Consider the following 24,259-nt stretch of genomic DNA (forward strand, 5'->3'; position numbering starts at 1 on the left):
GCATGATAAAAATAGATTCTAGTGAAATTGCAGAGAAAGCAAACATGTTAAGTAACCCAGGATTCTTGTAGCACACACAAATTTTAACTTTTTTTTAAACATTCCAGCATGTGAATATTAAATTGCTCCCCAAAAGAAAACAATTCCACAGTGTGTAAACTAATCATTACTCTTTAAATGTAATTTCACAGAAACCACTAAATATAAAATGCAGCATTTTGGTTAAGTATTATTTCAAGCTCCCAGTGTGTTCCTTCAGAGTAGTGCACTGGAACCACCTAGTGAGAAGATTTTTCATTCATGTTAAGTGTTCAGTCACAACATATTTTGTGTGTTCAAATCCTGCTAGTAGCGTTGTAAAAAAACAGAATGCAACAGATATCCATCGGCTTTGAAAAGGAAATTGGTTAAATGGGTGTTGACTAATACACACCAAAACAAGAACCAGTAACTTGGATAAATAGAACACGCAACCATCTACTACATCTTTGTTCCTCCAAATGGTAATTTTTGATTATCAATAATAAATCTTGACTATTACAGCCAGAGTACAAGTTGAGTATGCTGTTAAGAATACCTGCTTCTTATCTACATGCAAGAGTTAGGCTTCAACTTCGAGAGAGAAAAAGAACTAATTGACATCTGAAGGGATCATAGGAATTCTTTTTCAATCTTATCTGTTGGTACATATCAAATTTTCAGAGTAGTTGAGGCGTATTCATTATAAATTTCCACCTTCGGAAATAATGTCTTCAAATTAAAGCCAATTAATTTCATCAGTAACTAGTGCATTTAGAATGTTACAGAACTGCTTTTTCCAAGATTCTTCCCATCCCATAAAGTTCTTATTCCCTTTCTTTTATGGGTATTTGCTTATTATCAAAACTCCTATGGAAAAAGGGATCGCCTTTAAAATAAAAAAGAATATCCCATATTTTCCCCTGCAGCCTAAGTTTAAAATCCATTAATATTATCCTCTTCAGCACTGTACTGATATTTAATGATACTCACCTTCTTAAATTCCAAACATGTTACAACTCTCCTTGTTGCCAGCCAATTACTGGAAACACAGATCTAATTGGGAATCACTGAAGTTGTTGTAGTCCAACATATCTAGAGCATGCTAGGCTGCAGAAAACTCATTAATTAGGTTGCTTCATCTTCCTATTATGACTGTTGGTAATAGCCTGGTTGCCTCTTTCCAAATGGTATTAGTAGTAATGGATAATTCTGTTATTTTAGAATGACAGCATTCCTTATTCAGGCAATGACAAATCTCTTATATCATGCTATTATTTCAATCTGCTCAAATAAAACTGTAATAGGTCAAATTAAATGCTACATCAGGCAAGCTAGTTTTGTGAAAATTGCAAATGACCAACGAGGTGAGATATATATATATATATACATATATATATATATATATCATTCTGCAAAAAAAAAAATACCATATACAAAAATATTGTACAACATCAATGTTATTTCTAATGAAACAAGAGATGATATACTTAAAAGTATGTTCTAACTACAATAATTCTATGGAGCCAAGGAAACAAACAAACAAAATATTTCAACAAATACACCTTTTTAGAAAGGCTTCTATCAGTTCAATCTAAGGGAAATGTCTTTTTAAATGCTGCTTTAAATTAACTCACTTTCTTCAGATTTTTATTAGCATTTTTAAACAATTTGGAATCAGTCTTGCATCACCTTTTATAAATATCTTCTAACCACTTTTCATCATCTTGCTCCTCATCTTCTGTTACTGGCTCTTCAGTTTCTAGGGGAGAAGGAATGGCAAATTCTGGCCTAGGAGAAGAGTTACCATTTGAGGATCTTAATCCAAACTTGCGTTTGAGCAGGTGGAACTGCTCTTTGACATAGTAGTAGAATTCATATTCATATCTCATGCGCTGGTACAAGATCTGGATGGATTCTGCTGAAGGGACGGTTTTTTTCACTGTCACAGTTAGATTGCCAAGCTTCCTATGCTCTGTAAGACATTTGCATAAAGAGGAATTTATGTCAAGACAATTACTTTCATTATTTTCTGAATTACTAACATGCCCTCTGGAAGGAAGGAAATGAGCCTGCAGATATCTCAAAACTGAAATATGGGCTTCATTTTTTATTACATTAAATAAAAAAAAATATTTGTATTTTTATTTAGCATAGTCTAAGCAAAACATTACTGCAAGGTTCTGAATAAGAGATGGTATTTAAAATATTCTAACATAAATAGAATCCAGATATTTAACCATGACTCCAGAATTTTCATAATGAATCAATCCAAGAGAGCACTAAAATTTCTCAGAACTCTTGTGTCAATGAGATTACAAAGACCAAAGGTAATCAGGGTTAAACAGGATAGACGGACAGACAGTAGATAGACAGAGATGGATGGACAGACAGAGTAAAAAGTTCATCATAACAATTTAAATCCTACAATTTCACCTTCACTGGGAACATATGTTAATCTGGAACCAACTTACAAAACTGAAAGTGTTTATAACAGAGAAAAAGAAGAAATGATAACTGCAATGTGACTGTATTCTGCTGGAATCCTCTATTCATTTCTTATCTTCATTCATTTATATATATTTTTGGAGGAAAATCAATCACTAAATCCTTTTAATGCAGAATATTATGTGTTTTATCCAATATGAAACGAGCTAAATGGTATGTTCAACCAGTTTCCTTTTCCTCCTTAATCCAGGAAAGCCCAATCTATTGTCTTCCAAAAATTTAAAGTAGCATCTCAAGAGCCTCCAAAGTTTTTCTGAACTGTTTTTTAGACATGCCTTCAATCAGAATTAACCTGTCCAATCTATGTGTGTCAGGAGAAAACTGCTGGTGATTCTCCATTTCTGTAAATTATACAATGCACCCAAGCATTGATTTTTGATGGCCTAGTACCTTCTCTGGAGAAATCTGGCTTTAGGGTTCATATTTTAGAAAACAGAGTTACTCAGAAGTAGGTGACAGTGAGTGATAGGTTCCCCAAGATTGCTTGATTTTATGTTTGATTTTTTTATAGTTTTAAGTTTTGATTTTACTTTTACTATGGATGTTTTAATTAGTGTCTTGTTTATTGTTGCTCTTAATTACTATAAAGTTCTGAAAATCTGATCTATTACAGGGTGTTGGGCTAGATGACCTCCAAGGTCCCTTCCAACTTTATTATTATTATTATTATTATTATTATTATTATTATTATTATTATTATTATTATTATTATTATTATTATTATTATTATTATTATTAAATATTTTCATAACTTAAAACAAGCACACAAAAAGCTAACAGAGGGAAATTATTACAGGAATCCTTGATTTATGACTACAATTGGGCTTGGAATGTTGGTTGTAAATTACAATTGAGGTGGTCATTACTACTGTTTTTTATGACAGTCATAAAGTGAGACATCATGGTCAAATGACCCACCCAGTCATTAAACTAATCCAGCATATGCAATGGATATTTTTGCCATTTTCTCCTAGAAAACCACAAAAGAGGCACAAATTACATTTACATCAGGAGTCCCCATTAATCAGCCCACTCAGAACCAGGTCGCAGAAGTAGTGGGCATATGCGTGCATGTGTGCACATTTGTGAAACAGTGCATGTGCGCGAAAACATCCCCTTTCCCCCTGCCACTGCCACCTGTCCGCCTAGCTGGAAAGGTTGGAGACCTCTGGTTTACAGGACTGTGAGATGCTGCAATTGGTTGTAAATGCGAGCTGGTTGCCAAGCAACAAAATGCGGTCATGTGACCGTTTTGAGGATATTGACACAGTGCAACATTTTATGATAGTCAGCAGTGCTTTACAGCCCACAAAACACTCTTTCCAAGGCCCTGTAATTTCAACTAGTCATTAAGCAACTGGTTATTAAGTGAGGACTACCTATAAACAAATGGGGAGAAATTATTTTAATCAACTAAATTAAAGTAGTATTATTTTTTGTCCTGTCCCCATCTAGTTTTGGAATATGACTCCTTGCACAAAGCCTTCTGCATTCCTACTTCAAATCCGAGACTATGACTCAACAGTTTTGGAACATTATGTTTATATTACAGATAACAAGGAATTTTTTTGTGGGATGGCAAGATGAAGGATTCAACCTTTTAAACCTCATTTCCTCCAGCACTAAATCCTTGCAAGCTGCCTCTACACCAGGGGTAGTCAACCTTGGCTCTTTTATGACTCGTGGACTTCAACTCCCAGAATTCCTGAGCCAGCCATCAAACGGTGCAAACTGAGCTTTGGTTGACTTAAGTAATAAAAAGCCAAAGCAGATACTGTAAGACAAAATAAAGCTTTCTAAAATAAATCGCCCACAGTTTGCTGCCCTCCCTATGGCAACCTGTCTAGAAGGTCATATAAAGTATGGCTCTCCTGTCTTCAACTGAAGCAGCTGAGTTTACACAGCATTTTTAGTATGTTTGGTCTGGCATGGAGCCAAACAGGCATCATTTTTTTTTCATTGTACGCATTTCATAGATGAGTTGGGTTGGTAAGTTCAAGAAACAGGTTTGAGAGTTAGTTCTGATTTTTTATTAAAAGAGTTATTTAAATATAATACAAAGTTGTATGAACAAAATGAGAAGGTGGAGATTAGCACCATGATAGAGGTCGTGATGTACAGTAGTGGTGGCTGTTAATGGTCTTTTCAGTCTTTCTGCCTAGAACAGCAGTTCTCAACCTATGGGTCGCGACCCCATTTGGGGTCGATCGACCATTTCACGGGGGTCGCCAAGCAAGGCTGTCCGCCATTTTTTCCCCTTTTCCGGCAGGTGCCTTACCTTCCTTGGGCTGGGCCAGCTGGTGGTCGGCCTGCTCCGTCTCTGCCGCTTGCCAGCTACGCCTCGGCCGGCGCAGGGGGCGGAACCACGCATGCGCGGCGCTCCCGGGCAGGGAAAGTCCTCGACTTATGACTGGTTGGGTAGTCCTCGACTTATGACCGGTTTAGTCCTCGACTTACGACCGGTTTAGTCCTCGACTTACGACCGGTTGGGGGTCACGGCATTAAAAAGGTTGAGAACCACTGGCCTAGAAGGCTAGGAGGAACGCTGTATACCAGGGGTAGTCAACCATGGCTCTTTTATGACTCAAAGTCCAAAGTACTTACAACTGTGTGAACCATTAATTGTACAAAAATATATTCTAGCTATTTTCTACAATAAAATGATGAGATACAATAGATGTTATACAATATACGACAATGCACTATTAAGATAGTGCTGAGATAATGGATCACATATATTTATTACTCTTACAGCCTGAACCCGTGAAAGAATGGGAAATACCAGAGGTAGTGTTTTGATACAGAGTTCTCAATGTTTATAGAAGCTTTACTCTAAAGACTGGCAATTGTCCAAGAAACTTGTGGAGCCAGATTCTTTCTTCAAACATAACAACATCTAGCTGATTAAAAATGAATATATTAAATATGTTTATTTTAGCCGATGTTCTTTCATGTTCTCTTAATATTTCCAGGTTAGAAGTTCTGTTTTTGGTTAAACAAAGCTCACGTTCAGGTTTGATAACTGCTTAGCTTTCTTAAAAGAAACAATCAAGGAATTATGTGATTGAAGGTATTCTTTCCTCTTCATCACAAATATTAAACAGTATTGCATCTGTGATCCATTTCAATCTGTTGTTTAATTAATTTGGGGCGTGATCTTCTATTGGCTGGGGAATGCAAATTATTTATCAAATTTATATATTGGGAAAGCTGCAGGATCCCTCAGTGGGGCGGTGATTTCACTTGCAGCAACAGGGTGTTTTTTCTGCCCAGTTTTGGGAATTGGTAGGATAAAATCTAGGAGGCAAAGTGCTCCTCCTTTTACCTTTGAAGCTGCTCCTCTTTCCTGCACATATGCACTGTAAAATCATACCCCAAAAATTGATGGCAAATAACTAAATTTTGGGTACATGAACTTGAAACATTATGTTGTTGTTGTTAGTTGAGAAGTCGTGTCCGACCCATCGCGACCCCATTATATATATATGGAACATTATAGGGACACTTTAAAAGAAGAAGGGGAAGTGAGCTGTCTCTCAGAGACTTCTCATTCTGAATTCCATTCTTTTTTGGGAACATATGGATTACGATTATGGATTGTACGCTGCACTGAGGTCTGAGGAGTAATGAGTCATTTTTAACAATTCCAAAATGAAACATGGGGGAAGACAGCTCATGGTTCTTTTTCCGCTTTTGCTTCATATTTAAAGCCCATGTTAAAAAAAAAACATTTTCTACTTAAAAGCAATTTTAGCAATAGGTGGAAGGAAAGATGATGAGAAAACTAAACATATTTAACTGGCTGGGAGTTGAAGGAACTCATCGTGTCCTTAGACAGTAGATCGACCAAGATGAATTCTTTGTATTTTTTTTTAAAAGGTTGACATATAAAATTATTATGTGGGTAGAAGATCATCAGCATCAACATTTATTCAGCCTGGAAAGTGGGCTTAATGGCCAACAGAGAAAGTTTGGCATCCAAAGCTGCTTTGTGAAGAAGGACAGGCAAGGGCTGGGTCAGTGAGGATGAGGCAGGATGGGGCCTCTCCAGCCAAAACTTTTGCTTAGTGTTATGGCACCAAGCCAATACAGGATAAGTAAAAGGGTATCACATTTATGACAGTCTTCTGTTTTATTTCAAAACTGCTCTGATTAAGAGTACCATTAATCATTTATGAAACTAAAATACTAAAAGTAGACGTTTCCATTTCCCCTTCCTCTTGAGCTTGAATACTTCACAGCGCTTAATATGTAAGGAGTCTGATTCAAAAACTGAGGACATTTGACATTAAGAAAGGGGAGGGGGGAGGAGAGGATATCAAAATGAGAATAAAACTCTCTTTCTAGAAAAGTCCACTTGTGACATGGATTCTGACTGTTCTGGCTAACAGCCAGAGAATTAGAATTAAAGCCATCCTCAATCCAGCCCTAAAGGAACAGAGAGCCCACTGTCAAGAACTTAAGCTTCTTCAGAAGTAAACAAAATGATAAAGAGGGGAAAGAGATACTAACGTTTTGTGCTGATGACAACTAACATAATTTTCCCCTCAGGTTTGCTATGTCTCTTGGAAAGGGAATAATTGGATCTACTCTCTTCTGGACTAGAATCATACAGGAAATAAAAGAGGGTTTGAAAAACATTATTGATGGTGTTCTTAGAGTCCTTAAATACCTCCAATGCCTGCATCCAAGATGAACATTTTTTTTAAATAGAAAGGAAGTTGAGATTAAATTTACTTTTGCATTTTTATAAGCAACCATTTCAATGTCCTGCCCAATTGTATTAGACAGCCCTTTTTTTTAAAAGGCATACAGCTCTGCAGTATATGCCATCTTGTTACTCTCAGTTACTCTTTCCCAAAGTACAGTTATAAAAATAGTTTGTAGCAATTGTAAGCTATGAATTTCTTTCCACAACAGATAGCTCTTTCTTCACTTGAAACACATGGGTTAAAATATTCTACAGTTCTCCAGAACAGGCTACTGCAAAAGCCTCCCTACTGGCAAGCAATTGCATTCCATCACCCCTATTATTGATCACCAATATTATGAACTCTTCCCTACTACAGTCTTAAGTTACTCCTGTGCGTGAACTGGCTGGAAACGAAGCTCATTTAAGAAATCCCTTTACAAACATCAACTCCTTCCTTTGCCTTAAACATTATTATCCCTGGTCCATTCTTACTGTGGTCTGTAGTTGGTGGAATGCCCTGCTTCTTTACATCTCCCACTCATGCTAGTAAAACAAGCAATATTTCTTCTCCTTTCCATGAGTACATTTTTTCAGGATAAGTGATTTCTATTGGTCAGCCTTTTATATGACTCTCTCTCACGTATGACATCTTCCCATCAGGTGTTATCGACTAGTATACTGAAATATCTAGATCAGACACTAGACCAGACCACCTTTAATTTGGGGGCTTAAAGGGAAATGTCAAAACTCTTGTCAATTTTACCTTTAAAAAAAACTTTCAATGTTCTGTGAAAACTAAAGTGACAAAACTTTACAGATTTGTTTATAGATAAGAAATGGATTATGTGAAGCAGATCATTTGTTGAGTTTTAAGAGAAGGTGATAAGTGGAAAGTAATTTCTCTCTCTCTCTCTCTCTCTCTCTCTCTCTCTCTCTCTCTCTCTCTCTCTGTGTGTGTGTGTGTGTGTGTGTATTTTCTTCCGTTTCTGCACCTTCTATTGTTTTTATTCTTTTTTTAGTTTGTCCTAGTTTTGACTGTTAAAATTGTGCTCTTTGATAAAATTACTATTGATTTTGGAGAAATGTTCTGGATGGGGTCATAGTCTTTTATGGATCAGGGTTGAAATTGGGTGGCTTTCTGAATCCAGCACTGATGTTGGACATTCATCTAGCTTTGGTGCTAAAGAAAGGGATAAATTAAACTCCCTATTTGGAAGACACAAATCTGATTTTGATGGCTCATGAGCTGGTAACCAAGACAGAATAACTGTAATGCTTTCTTTATGGAATGTCCTTTAAAAATGATCTGGAAATTGCAGCTGACCCAGAATGCATTAGCACAAATGGTGAGTAGTGTCCCCTGCTTTATGTAGAAACAATCTCATTGACTGCTGATTACTTTCTGAGAAAAATTCAAGGTAAACACAACACTATATTAAGACCTACAGTTAAGCCTTACTGCTACAAATTGAAGAAACTTGGCTATTATCTACCTCTCATAGAATAGATAACAAATTTCCAACTAAGAATATCTCAACTGAAATCTATTATATGTTTGTTGTATGTCTACACCACTCCTGCCCAGTCAAATTGCATGAGCTCAAGAATGAGTAGCATAAAGAGAAGCATCAATCCAAGCCTAGAAGAAAAAGGAACCTTCAAATCACTGGCTGAAATAAATGTTTGCACTGTTAATAGATTAAACAAAAATCCTCCACAGTAGCTTGATGGAGTTCATATATAATTCTCATTCAAATAGACTGGAAGATTAGATTTTATTGCCACCTACTGGACATTAGACTAACAATTAATCCAAATAACCAATTCAATGTTGTCTCTTTCCCTTCCATCTGATGCTTGTAAGTACTTATGTTGTTTTTTATTCCTCCAAATAACGTTATTCCTTTTTAAAAAATAAGCTTTCATCACCAGTTTATTTCATAAGGTGGAAAATAGATAGTCAAAATTGAGTTCTGCTAACATTTGGAACAAAATAATTTGTTTACTTTTCTTCAGTGGACTTGAAGTACTCAGTTGCTTATGGCTGAATTTTATCTTTATTCTTTCTTGCTTCTGGAAGCTTCCTTTTGCCATGAACAAAAATATATATTTTATCCAATATAAATACCTAAAATTCACTTCTGTAGTAAATTATTTTTTATTTATACATTTTCCTACGAGCAGCACCCCACTCCATTGGCTGCATCACTTTCCACTTTAACACAGATGGCAAGCACCCACATGGAAGGCCGAAGCAAAAATGGCAAGACACAATAAATGCAGACATGGAAATTGCCCAGTTGGACCCAGATGCTGCATTTCAGCATGCAAGGTGGCATTCATTGGTCCAAAACATGGACCCTGCACCGGTGGGAATAATGCCAGGAAGAAGATGATGATGCCAAAAAAGCCAACACAGTGCTAGGCTGCATTAACAGAGGGATAGAATCAAGATCACGTGAAGTATTAATACCCCTTTACAATGCCTTGGTAAGGCCACACTTGGAATACTGCATCCAGTTTTGGTCACCACGATGTAAAAAAGATGTTGAGACTCTAGAAAGAGTACAGAGAAGAGCAACACAGATGATTAGGGGACTGGAGGCTAAGGAACGGTTGCTGTAATTGGGTATGTCTAGTTTAATGAAGAGAAGGACGAAGGGGGACATGATAGCAGTGTTCCAATATTTCAGGGGCTGCCACAAAGAAGAGGGAGTCAAGCTATTTTCCAAAGCGCCTGAAGGCAGGACAAGAAGCAACGCAACGGGTGGAAACTAACCAAAGAGAGAAGCAATCTAGAACTAAGGAGAAACTTCCTGATAGAACAATTAACCAGTGGAACAACCTGCCTCCAGAAGCGGTGAATGCGCCAACACTGGAAGTTTTTAAGAAGAGACTGGACAGCCATTTGTCCGAAATGGTATAGGGTTTCCTGCCTGAGCAGGGGGTTGGACTAGATGACCTCCAAGGTCCCTTCCAACATCATCATCATCATCATCATCATCATCATCATCATCATNAAAAAATCAAGGAGGTACATTAGAAAATACCTAGTAATAGTATTAAAGTAATAAATACCTCTAGGAGAATCCAGTTTTTAAAAAGGAAATGTATTTTAAACTTCCAGCATGTTATGTATTAAGCTTGGTTAGTATATGTAAGCCCAAGAAATGCCTAGCTATTCACTTTTGCCAGATAAAATTTAAAGCTATTCTGAAGCCATAAATGTGGTTTTTTTTCCTCTCCAAAGCATAGTTCTGAATGGCCAAACAATGGAACAATTCAAAAATCTTTAAATATTGGGGCACACTTTTTCATAGCTCTACCAATTTCAGAATACATCCAAAATCAGTAGCAGCAACACAACGCAAACCCTTTTACGTTGCCAGAGGCCACAGCATATTCCAGCAGCACTAAAGTTATATGTGCCTGAGCATGTATATAAACAAAAGAGCTCAACTGGAATCCCATAGCTCCTTTACCCCTTCTTGAAAGGGGTCAATCTAAATCCTTAAGGACTATATTTCATGTACCCAATCAAGTATGGAAGAAGGAGACAGGTCTGACTAAAATGGAAAAGGGTGCATGGAACGATATTACTATCCATTGGCTACAGTTACTGTTTTTTCCCAGAGGGTTTAGGCATTTCCATAAAGAGGCAAGGCCCATTTTATAGTTCCCTATTTGGCAAAGTACCCAGACAATTCTGGTTTATTTTATGTATAGTACAGTTATTCCTATGAGACCAGGAAGATTTTGTTTCCTTCAATGCGGTTAATTTTGGTGGTCTTGACTAACAACCACAATTTGGATTAGGATTTCCATTGCTAAGCAAGGCCGTTAAGTCAGTCGTGCCTAATTTTATGATCTTTTTTTGCCATGGTTATTAAGCAAATCACTGCGCTTCTTAAGTGAATCACATGGTTGTTAAGCAAATCCTGTCTGCCCCATTGACTTTGCTTGTTGGAAGCTGTCTGGGAAAGTTGCAAATGGTGACCACATGACCCCAGGATGTACAACCCGTTGTAAATACATGCCCATTGCTAAGCACCCAAATTTTGATCATGTGACTGTGGGGGTGCTATGATGGTCGTAAGTGTGAAGACCAGTTGCAACTCATTTGTTTCATTGTCGTAACTAAACGAATGATTGTAAGTGGAGAACTACTGATGCTGTTTGTAAAATCCAACACATCTTAATAGCCCCAATTAAGCCTCTAGTTACAAATTTATATTTGGATTTTATTTTGCTCGAAACCAAAAATATTTAATTATATTTATTACCCCGTTAAGCTGTAAAATTCTGGATTGCCACTACTGCTTCTACTATTTTAATTCCTAAAATCAGGAATTATTTCTTCTTTAGAACAATTTTAATCAAATATAATAATTATGAGTAAGATTGAGAAAAGAAGGAGCCAGAAGGATTATTGATTTAACAACCATTTCAATATTTCCCTAGTAAGGACTAGGATTTAGTAGTAGTAATAGGGTGCTGCTGCTTTTTACCCATCAAATTATTTTTTCTCATGGTTTGGAGGAAAAGGAAATTGCTGGTCAGTCAATAGATGTTTTCATTTTTTTTTCAACATGTCATATCTCTTGCTGCGGTTCTGAAATACGAGGACCAATAATGACAAGAAACGGTAGGTTGTGAAGCCGTTCCATCCTACTTCTAAAAATGAAATATCATGCAACGTCTAGAAGCCCATAGCACTTCCACAAATACAACCGAAAATATGGATCAGAAATATAGATGATGACACCTTCACCATAATAAAAAAGGGCCAATTAGAGAACACCCACAGAACCATCAATAACATTTTTAAAGGAGTCCAGTTTACTAGAGAAGAAAAAAACAACAACTCGCTACCCTTCCTGGACATCCTGATCAGCAGAGACCACAATGGCAAACTAGAAATGCAAGTCTACCGAAAAACCACCCATATTAACCAGGTGCTTCATTAGCAAAGCAACAACCCAATCTCCCACAAGAGAAGCTGTGTAAGGACTTTATTTAAATGAGCTCAAACACACTGCAGCAACCAGGAACAGCAGAAAATACAACACATTCCAACAAAATGGATATCCACACAACTTCATCAAAAAATCCCTGACCACTCAACCCAATACAGCACAATCAACACAAACCCTAAAAAGAATTACACCGCCATGCATCAAGAATATCTCAGAAACCACAAACAGACTACTACAACCATATGGAATCAGTGTAGCACATAAGCCAACTGAAGCCCTTCAAAACATCCTAAGTAAAGCAAAAGACCCAGCAACCCCAGAAGAAAAAACAGGAATCGTCTACAACTTACAAGGTAGGAACTGCAAAAATCATTACGTAGGACAAACAGGCAGAAGACTGGCAGAACGTATCCATGAACACCAACTGGCAGTCAAAAGGTATGATGAAAATTCTTTCATTTCACAACATATAGATAAATTTAACTATAGTTTCAATTGGGAAAATGTGACTATCTTAGACTAGGCCAAATCCAAAAATGCCAGGGAATTTCTAGAAGCCTGAAAATCTGACAAATCAGGCACCAATACACACATAGACATTACCAACATCTATAGATTATGTAAAAGAGACAATCAACCAGCCCAAAAGAGAAAAAAACTCCACCAGTAATCAGCACCCAGATCAGCATAGATTAACTCCAAGGTCACCTTCAGACCAACAATCAAGTAAGCAATACCCCAACCAAGAAACTGCCATAGAGCCATTAGTAAACAGCCCAACCAAATAATCCCTAAGACCATCCCTACCCATTCAGACAGGTAAGGCACCAAAATATAAACCGACAGCAAACAGCATTCCTCACTAGCACTGATGATGTTACCTAGTTAGGGTAATGAAATATCTGCAAGAAAACAAGCAAGCTCAGAGAGCACCCAGGACCCCTCAAAAATGAAATAACCTAGCATATAGTTGCTTCTCCTCATGATATTAAATACTCAATTTCCAAAATTATCATTGGCATCTAAAACAAACAATAGTTTATTCTAAAAAATATTCAAAGCACCCAACAATTGATCTAATTTTTCTCTCTATCTAAATAGCTCTCGCTATAAATCTTATGCCAAAAGCCAAGGTGCTGAAAATCTAGAAGCCTGCTGCTAATCCATTATTCAATTTTAAGCATCACCTTAATATAAGTTTGAGCTAGAACTCTGTGGAAAAAAAAATAGCTGAAGCCACTGCAGTTTCAAGTGGCTCAAGTTACAACCAGAGAAAAATCTGCTGAGTGTGATTTCTAACAAAATGCTAACATGTGCATGCAATTCTGTTCAGATCTGCAAAAAAAAAACAAACCCCAACCCACATCCCTCAACTTACACTCTGTATGCCCTATTATTAATCCTAACACAAAGTGAGCCTTCTGAAAGTGTAAATCATTATAGCTTTGTATTGTTTCAATGGTTAGTTAATGGAACAATTCATAGCTATAAAACTGAATCTGATGTGATCATTTAGTCCACCCATCTTATTTCATCTATTTAAAAGGCTTTCAGACTGACCTTTAATAAAACTCTCGTTCACAATATATAATCATAAATAAAATGCTGGATGAAACCAAATTCAGGCTTCAGATAATTTATGCTAAGCAAATCTCTCTCCTAAGAAGAGTATCATGCGTAAGAATGCTTTCCACCAACTTTCTTCTATGCATTCAAGAAATCCTCAAAGGAAATCCTTAAAGGAACATGCAATTAAAGCAGACAGTGCCCTAATGGAGGCTCACAGTTATTCAAATTCCCAGCCAGCCCCTCAAAGTCTTTTAGGCCAATACTAGACCTTAAATTAGAAAGTTAAGACTCTGTTGGGAATGTCTTAACAAATGGCCCCATAAACATGGTACTAATACTTTTTTCCACATAGGATTATGTCCAAACAATATTTTCTGCTACATAAATGAACTCTCAATCCATCTGTTTCATGGGAATAGAAGGTCCCATTAAACCTATTTCTTGAGATGTTTGGAAAGGGAACTGTTGTTGAATTATACTTAATATGCATAAGCCATGATTTTGAATTTGGGGGAGGTATAACTAATTAATTATTGTTTAAACTAATCACAGTTCACAGGTTCCCCATATAATAGACCTATTGGAAATGGAATATTCTAATCTCTGCTGCCTAATGAAAGAGAAGACAGCAAAAAGTGAGGGGACACAAATTCAAGAATTTCCTTAGCTCACTGGCATAATGAGGAAAAAAAGGCTTCCCATCACCTCAGAACTGGCTCTAGGCTCACTTTTGTTCAGCTGGCTTTTTCTGAGACACACTTCTCATAAACAGCAGCAAAAAGATTACCCAAAAATGATTTTGCACAGCATTAGTTTATACAATTCATATGATACAGAGAAGCTACCATCACATGGATTTCTCCACAGCAACTCATATGTTATTTTCAGTGGTTTGTAGCAATGATGAGAAAATCATACAGGTATAACCAAAACACGAAATGTGTTTCTTTAAAACATTTATATTGCACATCTCAGCCATGATATGTGGAGGTCACTATTCTGAAGAGTTTTAACTCAAATCAGATTACAAGGGAAGTAGACACAGATTATATAAACAGATAATGTAGAGATGAATTATATACAGATATATAATTCATCTCTATATTAGCTGTTTATATAATCTGTGCCTACTTCCTTTGTAATCTGACTTGAGTTAAAACTCTTCAGAATAGTGACCTCCACATATCATCATCATCATCATCATCATCATAAAGTTGGAAGGGAGCTTGGAGGCCATCTAGTCCAACCCCCTGCTCAGGCAGGAAACCCTTTACCATTTCAGACAAATGGCAGTCCAGTCTTTTCTTAAAAACTTCCAGTGTTGGAGCATTCACAGCTTCTGGAGGCAGGTTGTTCCACTGATTAATTGTTCTAACTGTCAGGAAGTTTCTCCTTAGTTCTAGGTTGCTTCTTGTCCTGCCTTCAGGTGCTTTGGAGAATAGCTTGACTCCCTCTTCTTTGTGGCAGCCCCTGAGATATTGGAACACTGCTATCATGTCCCTTGTAAATCTTGTTATGAATCAGTGTCTAATTTTTTGTTTCTGGATTCAACATACAGGTAGTCCTTGACTTACAACCACAATCAAGGCCAGGACTTCTGTCACTAAGCAATGTGGTTATTAAGTGAGATATGACCAATTTTAGGATCTTTTTTGCCATGACTGATAAAGAAATTGTTAAGTCCGGAGAATAATGGCGCTTGAGACGAAACATCTCCAACAAGTCTTTATTGTTTGCTTCCATTCTACGAACAACCAGAGCAGAGGCACGCAGGCCTCTATTTATACCCTCTGATCCCCGGGCAAGTTCAACCAATCATGAGGCGGGCTTTTCCCGTCTTGCGCATGCGCACAAGGCTGGTGCCGCTCAGTCTGGTCCCGGGCAGCTTCTGCAAATGCCCGGGACTCTTGCAACGTCCCGAGCCTGCCTCTTGCAGGCTCAGGACACAACACCCCTTCCCCCTGGATGAAATAAGATTGCACCCACATGGACGCCATCCTATAGATGGTAATATAATTAATGATGAGTTAATGATACACAACGTATAAGGTGTGGGACTGTTCTTTTGAACCAGAGCCAGTGGCCCCACCGACCTTGTTTTATTAAAGACAACCAGCCAGTCCTTTTAGGTCAGCAATTGCTATATACCTGCTCACCTTATGTAATCGGCTAGGTATTTGGGAGGGCCTCTTACCCTGAGTGACCTTCTCAGACTTGGAGAGTTTGTATTGTTATCCCCGTTGCTTCTTGCACTAGGTGAAGTGCCCTGTGCATGACCAGTGACTTCAGCTTGACTTTCCACGCCGTTTCTCTTCCGGACTTCTTTGGGTGAGTCTTCTAGCTTTTCTTAGCTGTAGAGACTGTATCCCACCTTCGTCGCCAGTGTTAAGTCCGGAGAATAATGGCGCTTGAGACGAAACATCTCCAACAAGTCTTTATTGTTTGCTTCCATTCTACGAACAACCAGAGCAGAGGCACGCAGGCCTCTATTTATACCCTCAACCAATCATGAGGCGGGCTTTTCCCGCCTTGCGCATGCGCACAAGGCTGGCGCCGCTCAGTCTGGTCCCGGGCAGCTTCTGCAAATGCCCGGGACTCTTGCAACATCCCAAGCCTGCCTCTTGCAGGCTCAGGACACAACAGAAATCATGTGGTCATTACATGCATCTGGTTTCCCCCATTGACTTTGCTTGCTGGAATTTGGCTGAGAAGGTCGCAAATGGTGATCCCGTGGCCCCAAGATCCTGCAACCATCATAAAGACATGCTGGTGGCCAAAAACCCAAATTCTGATCACGTGACCGTGGGGAAGCTGTGATGATCGTAAGTGGGAGGACCAGTTACAAGTTCACTTTTTTTGAGCCCCTCTGTAACTTTTAATAGTCATTAAATGAAAGGTCGTAAGTCAAGAACTATTTGTTGGTCATGTACAAGGTCAGATTACTCCAGTCTCCTCATCTTCTGAAGAGGTGATTTTTAAAACAAACAAACAAACAAAAAATCAGAGAACAGTACCTGAGTGGATAACCCTGACAGAACTCTATGGCCCGAAGCTGGGGATTTACATCTCTTCAGAAACCTTTGATTAAGGTAGGCAGATTCTTTCCACAAAGTTGGAGGAAGGCCAGTAAATGAAACAAAAGAAGGGTTCTTTTTTGATGTGGTGCTAAATCAAATCTAGTAGGTTTTTTTTATTACTCTGTACAGTTTCAGGAATTCTGTGTAGTCTTAGTCTTTTTATTTATATTTCAGGTTATGCATGAAGAAATAATAATTGCCCTTAAGCTACACTTGCAATTTATAATATAATTTAGTACCCTAGCAACACTTCTTCCAGGAGTCTGAGCAGAAGTGCTTTATATGTAGGAGAATCAACACCATTCTGTAATCTGCCTGGAGTACTGCATTCTTTTGTAAATGTTCTTTTCAGTTAACAGTTATTTTATTCCCAGCTAGGCAGTTCTGAAATTTATCTTATTTATATTTGAATATTTGCATTTTAATACTTATAAACAAAGGATGCATAGGTGAAAAAAACTTTGTTACATGTGATTTATCAATCTTATAAAGCTTCCTGAAAAAAAGCCATTTAGATATTGTATGAGCCATTTAAATCTTAAGTCTGCTGTAATTGTACGGTCAATATGGGAGAGATAGGCTACAGGTAGTCCTTCGGTTATGATGGCAATTGGGACTGGAACTGCCATTGCTAAGCAACATGGTTGTAAAGGTTGATGTTGCGGGATTATGCAGCTTGATGATAGCAATCCTGTTTTCTGTCATTAAGCGAAGACAGTACAGGTTGTTAAGCAAGGATCTCACGTAACCTCAACTTCTGACTTGCTGGCTTCCTCTTTGCTTGTTGGAATGGTGAGAGAATGTTGGAATTTGTGATCGCATGACTGCAGGGACAATGTGACAAGTGGAACTCTAAGCACTGGTCTTAAGTCTCTCTCGTTCAGCACCATCGCAAGTTTGAACTGCCACTGAACAAATGGGTGTAACCTGAGAGCCACCCGTATTAAATTTGGGTTGTCTTTTAAGCCTTTCCCATCTAAAATACCTTATGGATTTGTGGATCTCAAGTGTGGGGGTACCATAAAAGAGCTTCAGTAGCATACGGCCTACCAGAAGCCTTTAATGCTTTTCATCTTCTGTTATTGAGAAAGAGATGTAATCAATTGCTGTTTGTTCTGAGTTTCTATATCCTTGGTGAGTTCCCAAATCCTATTCCTGATATATTAGTTACATTAAATTATGCTTATTATATGCATTAGACAAATTCTATAACAACAACAAACCAGGGGAAACTGTTTTGGGTAAGCTATTTTCTCATTATTAGGATAGTTTGTGTTGTGGTCATTTCTTCTGCCCACCAGCTCCAATAATTAGAACAGTTAACCGCAAACAGATGCATTTGAATTTTCTAATGATAGGATGAGCCTTTTCCTCAATTTTATCATGGAAATCATTGTACAATGCTCAGCCACAGTATGGTCTCATATGCAGGAAAATCCCCACTTCGTCAATGATGGTCAATAACTCATCACAAAAACCAGTCTACCTGGGAAACATATTAAGCTCTCAAGTAGATTATCTGACACAAGGCACGTCTTTGAACAGCTGAGTATTGCTCTCTCTCTGCCTTTTGTACATGGCAATAGCAGAGGCTCCACAGGTTATATAGTCACGGCTCTGGAACATAATGGGAATCTTTAGCAAGACTCTGCTTGCCCACTAAAGCATTCTTAGCATTGATCTAGCAGGTTATTCTCTTGTCCTCGTCGTTCTATATATATGGGATAACCCATAGACTAGAGCAGTGGTTCTCAACCTTTTTAATGCCGCGACCCCCAACCGGTCGTAAGTCGAGGACTAAACCGGTCGTAAGTCGAGGACTAAACCAATCGTAAGTCGAGGACTACCCAACCGGTCGTAAGTCGAGGACTTTCCCTGCCCGGGAGCGCCGCGCATGCGTGGTTCTGCCCCCTGCGCCGGCCGAGGCGTAGCTGGCAAGCGGCAGAGACGGAGCAGGCCGACCACCAGCTGGCCCAGCCTAAGGGAGGTAAGGCACCCGCCGGAAAAGGGGGAAAAAATGGCGAACAAAAAAAATGGCGGACAGCCTTGCTTGGCGACCCGCGTGAAATGGTTGATCGACCCCAAATGGGGTCGCGACCCATAGGTTGAGAACCGCTGGACTAGAGGCTTGAGAACAAGGTCATTCCCAGGCTTTCTCAACAGGGTTTTCTTGAGTGGGAGAAGAAAGAATGGAAATCTTTGTTTTTCCACTTATGCAGCTTTAGGTTTGGATTTCTTTGTTACTCAATAGAAGAGGCATTTGCCTCAAATAGAAAAACAGATTGACACACATTTCCTATTTAATTTCCTGTTTATATTTATAGAAATTGTTTCTTTTTGACTTAACATATGAAGTTGACATTTTATGGCCTATTTTATGGCCTATGCACTATGGGGTTATTTCTTTCAATATTCACATCTGGTTTCTTAATATAGCAGTTTCTTTGTTGTAGATTTAGTTCTAGTACCTCTCCTGGGGGCCGGCTGCTTGGTGGGCTGCTCTGTTTCTCTGCCACCATCTTATCTCAGCTTACTTTCAAGGTTCTTTTGCAGTTGTTTGTAAAAAAAAAAGGCGTTTTTAAAAAATACACGTCTACAAAATCTAGGCATTATCTGATTCATACTTAATTTGGTAAGTATTGAGAGCCATATCTATGCAATTACTGGTCGCAGTGACTGCTATATATAGCTTTATACATTTCCTTGCTATTATCCAATTTGAGCCAGCCAATTTTGAATTTAGAAATGTCACTTTTTGTTACATGATGAAAGTATGAGCCTCTGTTTTCCCTCTGCTCTGAAAATATTGTGCTTGATTGCACATTTATCTCCATTCTCATATTCTTAAGTTTACTTTAATTGTGACTATTGAATAGCAAATGCTAGTGACAAACCCATGTAGATGAATTTTTACGCACTGTAATAAACACCAATTCTAGATGCACGAATGATTGAAGCCTTATGGCTCCTGTTTAGATAAATAATATGTAATTTATATTTATAGGCATGGTTTCTTTTTTGTTGTTGTGCCTAAATCAACATTAGAGCAACATTTTTTTAATTAATAGATGTTATTCTTTCTTTATATGAAAATACCCCAAGCAGCGGTGTTCCAGCTATATTTATAAAAGGAACAAAATAAAAGTTGTTTTTAAAAAGTGCTACATAACCCTTCTTAAGATTATCATTACTCTAGATAATTTTGATTCTTACATATTCTGAAGGAAGGACCGGAGAAATTTCTATTCCCTCGTTTTTTTCTTAACAAAATATAAAATCTGACAATGCAGAGGGCAAATTGATGCAGTGTTTGCTTTTTAAGGGTTTATTTTATAATTGTAAAAGAAAAGAAGAGATGTAGTGCCACCTTCTGGCCAAATCAAGCTTATACGAATAGGATCAATAGAATTCTATAAATACAAGTACCGGTAGTTCTCCTAAAGTCCCAATGGCACTAAAAAAAAGTGATTAATGACCATTTTTCACACTTATGACTGTTGCAGCATCCCCGTGATCACATGATCAAAATTTGGATGCTTCGCAATTGGCATGTATTTATGAAGGTTTCAGTGTTCCAGGTTCATGTGACCTTTTGCGACCTTCTGACAAGCAAAGTCAGTAAGGAGGCCAGATTCACTTAACAACCATGTTACTAACTTAACATCTGCAGCGATTCACTTAACAATTGTGACAAGAAAGGACCACAATAGGACCTATTATATTAAGATGAACTTTTGAAAAAAAGAACTTTAATTCTTTGTCGTCCATGAAATCTGATTTTCAAACCTTATGTGAGAAAACATTTAACTTCAAGACATTTAAGTTAAAAGAAAAAAATACTGTTCGGTTTGTTACATCCAAAAGAATTCCAAAGCATTTCAGAGGAGAAACTATTCTTCAAGCATGCATTTTATATTTTAACTATATAGATAAATATTTAGACCAAAAACATATAAAGGACATCCTTGAATTAAGCTTAGGTTCTGGTGATGCATCCATTTGGTTTTCTTCGCAATATTAGGGAAGGGCTTTGTCAATTCTGGAATGCTTTCTTTCAAATGCACCATCTAACCATCATCCCTGGCACCCCCAGAGGGCTCTTATTCCAAAAACTAACCAGTGCTTTCCTTACTTGAAATCAGTCCAGGTCATTTGGGTATTCTTAAGTTAAGTATACTGTATACATGTATATGCAATTACAGACTATTGTCCTAGTTTAGTTTCCTTCAATTTCCCCTTTCAACGTTGAGCCTAATTTTTAAAAAAACATTAAGGACTGACTTATGCACTAGAATCTAGAGAGCCAGCTTGGCATAGTAGTTAAATAATTGATTTAGGAAAAGTCCGAATTTATCTTCAGCCATGGAAACTCTCTGGAGGGCATTAGGCAGTCATCCTATTTTCATCATCTCAATCTACCTGCTTTTGGTGGTGGAGATATTGTATTCTATATACTCTTCTTTCAACAACAGAAGAAAGTTAGATGGTACCAAGTCAGTCCTGACCCTTGGGCTAGATATCAATCTGGAGTTTATCTTGGTTCCTTCTTGTATAACCATTTTTTTTGTAACAACAGTTTGAATGACTAACAACTAAAAGAGAACACATTTTACAAATGACCATGATTTCAGCCACTTCCTTATTCTCATAACAATTAGTCAACCTCAAAGTTATTTGCATAAAAACAAGATGCTAGGTTGTTGGTGTTCCACTGTAGCCTATTAAAAATATCAGAGTGCCATATATATATATACTAGTTAAAGTATTTGTTTAGAACAAAGAGAGTCAGATTCATGTCTGTTCTTAGCTACTGAGTATCCTTGGGCACTTACTATCTTTCAGCCCAAACTCAGAGTTATCAATGTCGGGAAGACTAGAGAAGACCTACACGGTCTTGAACTCCTGGGGAACATAGAAAATCTAACAAATAAATTTTTACTAATCTAACTAGCATACAATAAACAACTGCAGTCTGATAACGATAATTATATACCTTTCATAAAATGACTGACCTATATGCCAAATAAATAGATTTCCTAAATTAAATTAATAAATAGAGAGATCAAGTAGAGCAGCAGCTTTTATTCTGAACCATAAAAAACAATTAGTGATGTACTATCAAGAGAGTTACCTGGGTTTTTGTAGATGCTGAGTACATCCTTGAAATAATGAGGTAAAAATCTTTCTAATAAAAGCAGCACATCCTCTAATTCTTCCAGAATGCCCACAAGGAGGAAATTTTCATTCACATTCATTTTTGCTCTTTCGAGGGCCCATTCACCAGGTTCCCTTAAAAAAAAGTTAACAATATTCTTCAAACTAAACACAACACATAGTCTGCTAGAATATAAATCACCACACATGAAACAACAGTAATTTTTAATGATAATTATAAAGGCTTCAGAGCCATATTTATTAGAATGTTCTAAAGTACCTTGTAACTAGGTTTTTGAGATGCTGATATACACTATAGGCAGCTTTCCATAACATATGTACTCCAAATGATTTGTATTACAGTATAGCTCCAATCATCGGACTATTATTCTCATTAGCCACACTGGTAACAGTTGTAGTCTAAAACATTGGGACTGTGCATTGGAGAAGGGTGCCTACAGGGCCAGTATAATATCATTACATTCAGCCATCCAAAGTAACAAAGCCAATTCAGCTATTTTGCTAAGTCAAATACGTAAGTAATGAGTTCTCTGATATTTTGTTTCATCTAAGAACAGGCTGTAATGAAAAGTTGAAGACTGTCAATCTTAAGAGGCTTTTCAATAAGGAAAGAAGTCCAACTTATTTCTATAAGCTATTTGTGCTTTTTCTAAAAAGAAATACACTACAGGTAGTGCTCGACTTACAACAGTTTGTTTAGTGACCATTCAAAGTTAAAACAGCACTGAAAAAAGTGATTTATGGCCAGTTTTCACACTTAGGACCGTTGCAGCACCCCACAGTCACATGATCAAAATTCAGACACTTGGCAACTGACTCATATTTATGACAGTTGTAATGTCCTGGGGTCAACTGATCACTTTCTGCGACTCTCTGACAAGCAAAGTCAATGGGGAAGCCAGATTCACTTAACAACAATTTCACTAATTTAACAACTACAGTGATTCACTTAACAATTGTGGCAAGAAAGGTCATAAAATGGGGCAAACTGACTTAACAAATGTTTCACTTAGCAACAGAAGTTTTGGGTTCAATTGTGGTCGTAAGTCTAGGACAGGGGTAGGCAACCTTGGCTCTTTTATGACTCACGGACTTCAACTCCCAGAAGAAAAGGTAAGTTTGTAAGTTACCTGCATCTTGGATGCTGTCCACAGAAATATGGAATAATATAAAATAACCTGGGATTGGAACATTCAGGGTAGTTCTCAAGAATACATACATTAATATCCTAAAAGCGAGGGGAAGAATAGAAGGAAATGAATAAAAAAAAACCTTTAAAGTGAGTGGTTTGAATACAGTAATCCAAACAAATACTGCGTACATATACACTAAAAGCATTTTGTATTTTTTATTAAAACAGCTAAACCTTCTTGATTGAGAGAAGCTTCTGCATTGCACAGTTGCATTTCAAGTTTTTAAAAAGTGTTTTTAAGCAATAATAACTGCTTGAAAAAATATATTAAATTATATAGTGTGTGTGTGTGTGTGTGTACACTATATACCAGTATATCATATCTGCATAAAAACAACCAAGCTCAGACAGCACCAAGGACCCCTCATTTCAATCTTGAGCTACAAATATTCTCCTTTATCAATATATAAAGCATTTGGCATGGTGTTTACATGCATGTTGAGTCTTCAGGGGTACTCTGCATGCTGAATAAATTTGGAGATATATTCCAAAAATGAGATAGAGAATTGAAAACATTTTCACAGTACTGTCTGGAATATTATTCAATGAATGCATTTGAAATATTGTACATTCTAATGTTTCATATACATTCTGAAACTGGAAAGGTCAGAAATATCACTAAGCTAATGGTTCTACAAATGTGCACTTAAAGCATACTATTTCACAGGGCATTTACTTCATTCTGCTTAAATAATTAAAAGATATCATTATACTGCATTTACAGCAATGTATTTTATCTTGGCTGTTTCCAGAAACATTATTTCAAAAGAATTCCTTGCCTGCTGATGGAAAAATGACATTTTATCATTTTATCAATCAGATGATTAAGTCTTCCAACTGGCCTTTCTTAGCTAGCAGTTTTTCCTTCTTTTTAAGCTCAGTTTCAATTTTAAAATATATGATGATAGAATTTTCTGATTTTTCTACAGCTATAGTAGTTCATCTCACCAAATTTGTATATTAAATTTATATATACAATATATTACATATTTAATAGTTTCCATACTGTTCCTCATGCAAATCCTTTCAAACTGGATTAATTTTGCCCCAA

General features: G+C 37.3%; 1 protein-coding gene across 1 annotated transcript in view; it reads right to left on the reverse strand.

The window, feature by feature from the left end:
* Positions 1 to 1,706: 1,706 nt before the first annotated feature.
* UST (uronyl 2-sulfotransferase) overlaps positions 1,707 to 24,259 on the reverse strand; it is a 102,858-nt gene continuing 80,305 nt past the window's right edge. Inside the window, exons 6-8 of the mRNA XM_015815920.1 lie at positions 23,147 to 23,244; positions 21,973 to 22,130; positions 1,707 to 1,993 (exon numbers count right to left, since the gene is read on the reverse strand). Of these exons, the coding sequence (XP_015671406.1) occupies positions 1,707 to 1,993; positions 21,973 to 22,130; positions 23,147 to 23,244 (543 nt within the window). The remainder of the gene's footprint in view (positions 1,994 to 21,972; positions 22,131 to 23,146; positions 23,245 to 24,259) is intronic.

This window comes from Protobothrops mucrosquamatus, unplaced genomic scaffold (assembly GCF_001527695.2).
Source record: "Protobothrops mucrosquamatus isolate PMUCROS unplaced genomic scaffold, P.Mucros_1.0 scaffold385, whole genome shotgun sequence".
Classification (NCBI taxonomy): domain Eukaryota; kingdom Metazoa; phylum Chordata; class Lepidosauria; order Squamata; family Viperidae; genus Protobothrops; species Protobothrops mucrosquamatus.